The 9254-nt window shown below is 41.4% G+C and overlaps 1 protein-coding gene across 8 annotated transcripts in view; it reads right to left on the reverse strand.

The window, feature by feature from the left end:
* Positions 1 to 6599, reverse strand: part of nlgn3a (neuroligin 3a) — a gene marked incomplete at its 3' end in the record, with an annotated part of 97288 nt that extends 90689 nt beyond the window's left edge. For 4 of the 8 annotated variants that reach the window (XM_083914694.1, XM_083914699.1, XM_083914693.1 and 1 more), the window contains exon 1: positions 6479 to 6599. In XM_083914694.1, coding sequence (XP_083770820.1) covers positions 6479 to 6584 — 106 coding nt within the window. In that variant the 5' untranslated portion in view covers positions 6585 to 6599. Of the gene's footprint in view, positions 1 to 5325; positions 5386 to 6470 lie in introns of all 8 variants that reach the window. The other 4 variants (XM_083914697.1, XM_083914692.1, XM_083914696.1 and 1 more) reach the window with 2 other exon arrangements.
* Between the last annotated feature and the right edge of the window lie 2655 nt (positions 6600 to 9254).

The following is a 9254-nucleotide window of genomic DNA, read 5'->3' on the forward strand; positions in this document are numbered from 1 at the left end:
CTATTAGGAAAAAAAAGATGATACTGCACAAATACCTTACATGAACAATCAAGACTAGCAGGCTTTAGGCTTCTTAATCTTCTGTAAGACACAATTTACCTCAGTTGAAAGCGTCGTTACTGATTTCAGATTCATTCAAAGCCTTTGAAAGCCAGAACAATGCAGGTATGTAGCCTGTAACACAAATTGGGACAGTAAAACAAAAAGAATTGTGGCAAAACACCACCAAAAGGGGTGGTTAGAGCAGTCGCCCCATGCAAAGAGGTTGAAGCTCCTTGAGACAGCTCCTCCTGTCTAATAAAAGGCTTGAAAACTGCCAAAGAAACACTACCAAAGGCAGTCAAGAAGAAGACTGTAAGCGAGTTTAAATATGAAAAAAAAAGAAATTCATGCTTGTGTGTTGAACCTTAAGAATTTAAGCGATGCATTTCGATGAGAAATACTAAATGTATGTATACATTTTGTTTGTTTAGAAGGCAACTCCAAGATAATTCCAAGATCCCAGAAATACCAAATTTATCAGCCTGTATTGCAAGAAAATGTGTAAATACAATTATGCATGTTATTATACAGCCATAACACAGGTTTGTATCATTAAAGTTGTACTCCATAAGAATTGAGATATGTTGTTTCAAGCGGCATTTTAAGCTGACAAGATGTAACTGCAGGCGAAAGTGTTCTCTCAGAGCCTCCATCTTGTCAGATTCAAGGTGACTGTGTGTTTACTATTTATTTATTTTTTGCTCTTTTGTAAACTTTATTGACACTCATTCACCTCTCTACTTTCAGTCCGTCCCCTACATGTTACCCTCTTGTGTGTGTGTATCCAAACACACACACACACACACACACAAACACACACACACACACGCACACACACACACACACACACACACACACACACACACACACACACACACACACACACACACACACACACACACACACACACACACACACACACACACACACGCACACACACACACGTTCATATTAGACTTCTGTCCTTACTACAAGCCTGACTCAGAAGTTGAAGTTCCCGATTTTCAATTACAAGTGAACGCAGCATAACTGTTATCTACAGACCAACCACTGTCAGTAGAATCACTAACATGGCGGCTTATTTACATCCAGCCTGTGTATATCGCCGCAGAAACTAAAATTGGAATACTCTGCAAAAAGGAAAGTAGAAGTCCTTTCATTAGTAGATCATATGATCAATCACCATTATTTTAATTCACTCTTTGATGGATTGTAACTTAAAAGACAATTTAATAGAAGCTACTTACAAGTGCCATAAAAAACTCTGCCGTCGGTATTCTGGACCTAAGCTTACAGATACCAGAAGCAACACATAACTAGCGATTCCCCATTGAACAGGGTTTAATACTCCATAGGCTGTGTCCTCTATTCCTTTTTAGTTTAGGATAAACAAAGAACAGAACAGAGATATTGAGCCGGGGATTGACTGTGGAAGCTGGACAGCACAGCAGCAGGAGACTTCTGAATAGGGACTTCCTGCTTAGGTCGCGTCTTGCATTTAAAGTCAGTGTGGCTGGATCAGCCTGGATCTGACTCCCTTGGGTCATAAACTGTCCCAAATAGATGATCACAGACAATCATGGAAGTCATTTTCTGTCAAACAAAAGCAGACATCCGCTGTGTTTTCAAGTCACAAGCCAATATTTGTTCTTGTCTTCTTGGAAAGTTTTTATGCTGTCTGCTTGGCGTGCAGATTTCCTCTGCAGCACTCAGGGAGCAGCCCCTCCTTCCCCGAGGCAGGGTTGAGGCGGCCAACCAACGGGATTACCATGGTGTGTTACTGTCTGCTATGGCCCAGACGCATTCTAACCAGGATTGGGGCTTTTTCACAGTTTTCACAGCTCTCTAGCATCTGGAGGTCATCTGGTAAGAGGAAAAAATGTCCCATGGTTCTGCTGGGGTAGTTAATCTACAGGTTTGGCAACTGATCTGGCTGTTCAGTACTGGCACTGGGCTGCGTAACACATGGCAGCCTGCTGCCTGTGAGGGCTGCATAAGAATGATAGTTGAGTGGTCCAAATCAGGCCAAAACGTACAACAGATTTTGCTGCACTTATCTCAAATAGCCTCATGATGAGGGATGAATTTAGGAGTCAGGAAGGTTGATCTCAGAGTGTCTCTCAGAAGCTGTGTTATCAGAGAGATCAGTGTGAAGGACTCTAAGAACATTTTTTACAAGCGGTGACAGAGGCGTGCTGTAAAACCCCATACAAAATAATGTGCATATTGCATTAACAGGCAGCATGCAGCACAGTGAGGACACAGGCACTCCGGATGTGATTTAACAGCTCTCTTTTAAAGTTTGTCAATCAATTTAACAATGTAATCCTCTTTTAAAGATAAAGATTGACCTCATCATGGTTTGTCCCGGTAAAATGACCCATCTCAAGCCAATCTAGCACTCTGAGGCTGAATAGCGCTTAGCTGTGTCCCTGCACATCATTACCCCTCTCTTCACTCCATTCACTCTGACTCAGAGAAGAGAAAATGACTGCGTGATATAACCAAGGCTCCAATGTCTGCTGCTCTGTGTCCTGTGTGCACACTATAAGGCCACTTCAGAGAGAGCAGTGGGCTACAGTGCTGATCTTGCACATTAGACTACCTCCTTGGACATCTTGGATGTGTATGTAGTGCTGCACTAGTCAAGCAAAAGGAAGTGACAGACATTCTCGAAATTACATTTTAGTCAGTGCAAACATCAATTTGTTTCTGAACAAAGACCAATGGTCTGCTGATTTTGCACAGACGAAATCAGCCGCACAACATCTACAATATTTTGAATCACTACTGTGCGGTTTAATGGAAGAAAATGAATGGAAAACATGTTTAATATCAGCACATTGAGTGGTTTCCTTTCACAATGCCCAATAGGATGCTAATAGAACAGGCTCTATAAGGAATATTCTCTCAATCTGTTGTAATATCTGGATTGTTTCTTTAAACCAAATCATACATATATATTCTTACCACCACTGCTCTAACTTACAGTGAAGATTGCGTGCAATATTTACATAAGCTCTACACTGTACAAATCACAAATTACATACTAGCCTCTTGCCTCATAAAACAACAGAATCTAAGATCACGTGTGATGTTACAGGGTCCTTGGCTGACGTATATTTGTCACTTGACAGGCATCGCCATTACAACGAAGGGGCTTCATGCAAGGTAAGAGGACCACTTCTGTAAATAACTGCATAATGTTGCTTGGCAACAATCCCAAGAGTTAAATACTATACTTCTTTCTGAAATTAAATGACTCTTTCTTTCAGTCGAAGCACATTCACAGAGATACAGATTGTAAAATTGATGGTGGAGGTGTTACTAGAACTGAATATGCACGGTGTGTATGACTCCACTGCATTAAACAGATCTCTAATGAAAACAGTGCAAATACATAAAAAATAAATAAAATATAATAAATAAAAAATACATATACCCCTTTGTTTTATTATTACCAATTTGAAATTGAAATTAAAATATTTTTTGAGGGTAGTGATGACTGTTAAACTGTTTCCCTATTCACTTAGAATTTGTCAAACAAGACTTTAAGTTTCTTGTTGGAAACCATTAAACAAAAAAACAAAGTATGCTTCAAGAGCTCGCTTTCTGCATTGCTTAAGAAGGATAAATTATGCTTCATTTGCACCACTAATTCAACATAAGCCAAGATTAGTAGAAGGAGTTTAAAAAAAACAACACGGTGCAATTGAAATAAAGAAAAACTGAAAATGACAACCTTTGAGTTTATAGCGACAGAGGAACAATTCATCTTTCTGCACAATAATGTGTCACAAAACCAACATATGAAACATATGATGAACGTGGGGAAGATAATTGAAAAATTCCAAGTGGAAGGGGAATATTAAAGAGATATTTCTGTGTGTATTCCACAACTGGGACTAATTCAGAAGCAGAAGTGCCTGGAGGGCCAGTCTGTCTCTAACAAAATTGGTTTACCAAAGCAGAATGTACGAGCACACAGAGTGAGGCCAGTAGTTTCCTCCTGCCTCCATGGAAATCAGCAGCAGAGGTCCCCCAGCTGAAACTGAATCTTTACTGTGGAGCCTTAAGGCTACTTGTGGGGTCCTCTAGTGCCTTCAGCCGCGCTTAGAAAATTAACCCTCTGTTGTTACCAATTGTGAAATTTTAGCTGTTGCTAATGAAATTGGACTGTGTTTCCCAGTGGCTGTGTGTTTGAGCCTTTGCCACATAGATGGATGAAAGCTATCATGCCAATAAAATGCCCCACCACCCCTTATTTGAACATTTGTGAATCATAAATTTAAGAGTGGCGGCCCTCCACTTTTTAGCGTAAATTTAATCAACGGCTGAGTCTCAGACACTTTCTGATGTCATGTTTGACAAATACTTCCAATAAGCTGGTGTCTTAAGTGCTGTCAGAGCCGTCTGAAACATGATTAAAGTTCTTTGCATACCAAGTCAAATTTTATCTGCCCGTATTGCACTCATGCCTCTGATTTAATCAACACTTGTATCTAAATTAAAGGAGCTGTACTCAACATTCAGAGCATTAATATAGCAACAAACAAATATTTGCTATGTACAGTTATAGTGGATTAATGGCGTCCTGAGCAGAGAAAGAAGTCACTCTCCCTCTGTGTGTGTTGTAATCTGAGTTTCCTTTTAGACTGTCCATCTGCATGTTAGTGAATGTGGCCGTGGAAAAAAAAAGTCTGTGTCTCGCGTGTACGGTCGGTGAGTTTTATGTGGAGGCAATCCCAGCCTACTTTTCACTCAGCATTTCAAGTACAGCTCCTTTAAAGACTATTACCCTTTAAACATGAACAAGCCATACAATCATGTAAACAAATAAACACCTTATTCTTAGACATCATGATGTATTGCTTAACAGTGTCATTATTTATTTAGGGGCCTACATTTTTACTCACTTGACACTCATCGTAAAAACACACTTCAGCAAGTATGCGCGCACACACACTCACACACACACACACACACACACACACACACACACACACACACACACACACACACACACACACACACACACACACACACACACACACACACTTCTGCTCACTCATCTCTTACACTCATGTCTTACACTCATGTCAAGGTTGATCTGAGTCACAAGTCCCACGTTCATCCCAATTAGCACTTTGATTTGGGAGTTGATAGGTGGTGATATTGGCGGCTTTGGAAGGATGCACCCATCACTCTCCTCTCTCTTTCACTCTTTCAATTCCTCTCTTTCGTTCCGTGCTGGCTTTCTTTTTTTTTCTTTTTTTTACATACCTCCTTTTCTACACATTTTCTTGTTGGGTTTCCTGGCACATTCCTTGGATATTCTTTTGACTGTAAAATGAATGGAAAAACTACAAAATAACAGAGAGCTCTGGAAAAGATCGCATGTGACATGCAACAGCTCAGACTGAGTCAGACCCCCCCTCTTCACCCTTGTTCTCTCCTTCGCCCCCTCCTCCTCCCACCCTCCCATTCATCATCAACAACAAGAACAACAGAGGACCTGTTGAGAAAGTAACTGGGGTGTTGCTGCAGAAATATTCCAAAGTGGTGGAATGAATTTGCTGCATCCTGGGACACAGGAAGCCCATATTCACATGCACTTCTATTTAAGACCCATTACAACCACAAAGCAGGCAGAGGCTAGATTTTTGTCAGACTTTTTGCAGTTCAAATTGTAATCTGATAAGTGTTTTTTGACATTGCCCATTTGATTCTCAGAGCACTTAACATTTCAAGCCCATATTTTCTCCCCGCGTGGGTCTCCTTCAAGTGGTGAAATAATGGTGGCCATTTAAAAAGAGTCAACATCTTGAAATTTGAAATCTTGTGAGTCACTGGGGAGCCCAATCTGTTTACCGTTTGCACAAAACCTGCTCTTGCTTTTAGCTTTGTGCAAGGTCAAACTGGATGAGGCAAGGAGAGTAAAGGGTCTTACATAGGTCAGGCTGATGCCACAGGCCTCTCGTGTACCAGACAGAATATTTCACCAACCCTAGAGTAGATATTCATTCACTTATGAGGCAGGCTGCTAATCACTAATGGATAATATCCCCAGAACAGTCAAGACAGTGAAGGTAGGAAGGAGAACCAAATATTTCCAATCTGCTTCTTGTACGATTAGATTTTTTCTTTTCTTTTCTTATTCAGTAATAATAATAAGTCATTTAGTCATCAAAAGAGGAACCTCTAACAGTGGCATGGAAGGGGAGAGTTGATGAAAAGACTAAATGAAAGATCAAGTCAAGATGGGAGGTTGAGATGATGGACACAGACACAGCATGCGCCAGACAACAGGTCATGCTCCTCGCAAAAATACAGAGGTGACACAAAATTTCAGAGGAAAGGCAGAGCGAGAAGGAGTCAAAGACAGAATAGTAGGGAGGAGAGGTTTCGTTTCATCCTGTTTACTCGACGCACTCACCATCCTCAGTTGGAACATAGATGTTTAGATAAAGACAATCCTCGTGTTGATCCTGTATGTATGTTGTTACTATATCCAGGTTGAAGGTGAACCATATAGGCATCATGATCTCTGGCACAGCGTTGTGAATATTTTGGGGGCAGACAGGAGCAAAGTGAGTGGCGTTCTTGATCCCCGACCAGGAGGAAGGAGGCTCTGGGGGCATGAAGCGTTTTTCTCCCACGGGGGAGGCGGCGTAGGGAACCCCCAGATACTGGTCCACGGGCCCCAGAATCTCACTAGGCAGGGGTACCCTCACCCCTCGGAGTTTCCCATACTGCGTGTTCACAGTGGGGTGGTAGTTCTGACCTCTCACGGCTGCAAAGCACCAACAAAAACTTAACACCCACAAGGGCACATTGAAATTGGAGCAACTGTCGGCACTGTGCCAGTTCTGCGAAGGGAGACGACCTCTCCTTGGAGAAAACCACATGGTCCTTGTGAGCAAGTGCAACTGCAAGTGACCAACATACAAGCTGGGGAAGCCCCCCTCAGCAAAAAAACTTCCTGTTCAGCCTCGCGGTCCAGCCACCTGAGGGACAGTCATCAGCTGTGATACTGGAGCCCGCCGGCTTACAGACGAGGAGAAACAGTCACAGTTACTCAGCTCCTCTCCGCAGCGCGGCCCTTATTCACCGTCCTCTCTCCGTTCGTCAGATCTTCTATCCCGTGCTGCAAGAGAAGAGGACAGGAATATTAATGATATTTTCATGACAGCCCATCAGTTTGGTCCTATTTAGTCATTTTTTATCGACTTGTGGAGTCATTTTCTGGTATGACATAAAACAGCTCACATAAACATGACATGCTCTTCAGTGCTATCATCAATCCACATACACACGAAACCTGTCTTTGACTTGGATATTGCAATTAACTGCTGTGAAACTTGTCAAGTTGTGGCTAATAATGCTTACAGGATATGTGAAACGCAAAAGGCATTGACTGTCAGTAGGTAATTATTCTCTACTTTAAAGGCCAACGTTTGCAATTATAGTTAAAGGTTTTGTTCTCAAAGTGTGTCTTTAAACAATGTCAGGTGTCAATATGAACATTGAAACAAGTTTTGCTTGCAGTAATTATTACTCCTGTCCATACTGTCCATTAACAAACACCTTCCTAAGTAAGTATGGAAGTGATGGGGACTAAATCCACAGTCTATGGGGATGTGGATTATTGAAATATATCTGAAGTTAATTTACGAGGCATCTACTGTCTAAATAAATCATATCAAGTAAGAGTCATCCAAAGTTCGAGATTCTTCAGTTTCACTTTCAACAGACAGTATTTAACTGTTGAGCTGCAGTTGAAGGATAGTAACAAAAAGAGGGGGCTTCGTACTAAGGACTGTAACTTTGGTGGATTTGCAGAAGCCTCATATTAGCTTCAGATAAACTTATGTATATTTGCAGAGAATAAGCACCCCCCCCCCCCATCACTTCCATTGAACACATTTTAAAGACCGGCAAGCAAAACTTAATACCGCTTAAGACACATTTGTGAAGCTATCCTTTAAGCAGAAGCCATTTACAAGAGATGCACTGCTAAAAACCAACAGCAGGAGTAATACACAGGAACATAATAACATTACAAAAATTTCATGCCCGGCTTGATGTCATGCAACATTTTCCATACATCTTCCTTTGGCATTAGATATGACACAAGGTAGAATTTACATTTCGTCTCCCTTGTTTCCTCTTACAAGAGATTTCTTTTTGGTATGAACAGGAGAAGGGCCTGAGGAGGAGGAAGCTACAGGCTACACAGGCACCTCCAGTGACAGCACTGTAAATGCTAATCAACAGTCCCACGGTGAACCAGTGGTGCCAGTGACAACACCTTCCCACACTGCCTGATCAATTTTCAATTTCTGTGGCTTAGGGCCCCCCTCCGCCTTGTGCGCCTACTGCAGTATTCACTCTAATAACAACAGAGAAGAAAAGCCAGCATTTAGAGGATATTGCATTCCAGAATGACTGTGTAAATGATTTATTATGTATCAGTAGCCATTGGAGGGCCACTAACCACTGAGAGAAAGCAATCCTGATGTTTCTGGAGGTGCTGTTATGGCTAGGCAGCTTTCCCATTTGCTGCAGATGGTGGAAGTTGTACATGGAAGCCTTCATATTCAGTACATTTTGTAAATACTGTACTGCAGATGAGCCAACCACCAAAAGCTATCCATATCTAATCTAGCAACTAGAAGGCATGCATTGCTGGGGGCCAAGGGCTGGCAAAGGTTTTGAAATGCAGAGAAGTTACACTGACAAAGTTTCTCCCCTGCTCTCTAGGATCCCTGTAGCAGGAGCTGAAAACCTTTAGACTAAACAGACTTTACTGCCATATATACCCACGTTTAAAACCGATATGAAATAAATTGTTAAAAGTGCTATATAACCGTTTTTACACAGCATCGACCAGTGCCACATACCACAGTGTTTTACAGCGTCAACAGTTGAACCTAAATGGACCTTTATAAGAATACAGTAATCACCACTCAACAACAAAACACCTACTGACACCACAAAAAAAGCAAGTGGCAAATAAAACATCTTACAAAATCAGTTGCCAGGTTATTAGCTACACCTAGCTAAAACGATTTCTGTTTAATACAACAGTCCTGTAATTAATCCCAACTAAATGAAGATTACAATGTTGAACTTTTGCTGACATTGTTTCGAGGTGTTGGCTGAACTTTATGGTCATTTAAGAGGCTGTAGTTTGTTGTTCTGTTGATTTA

This window comes from Echiichthys vipera (genome assembly GCF_963691815.1).
Source record: "Echiichthys vipera genome assembly, chromosome: 6".
NCBI classification, from domain to species: Eukaryota; Metazoa; Chordata; class Actinopteri; order Perciformes; family Trachinidae; genus Echiichthys; species Echiichthys vipera.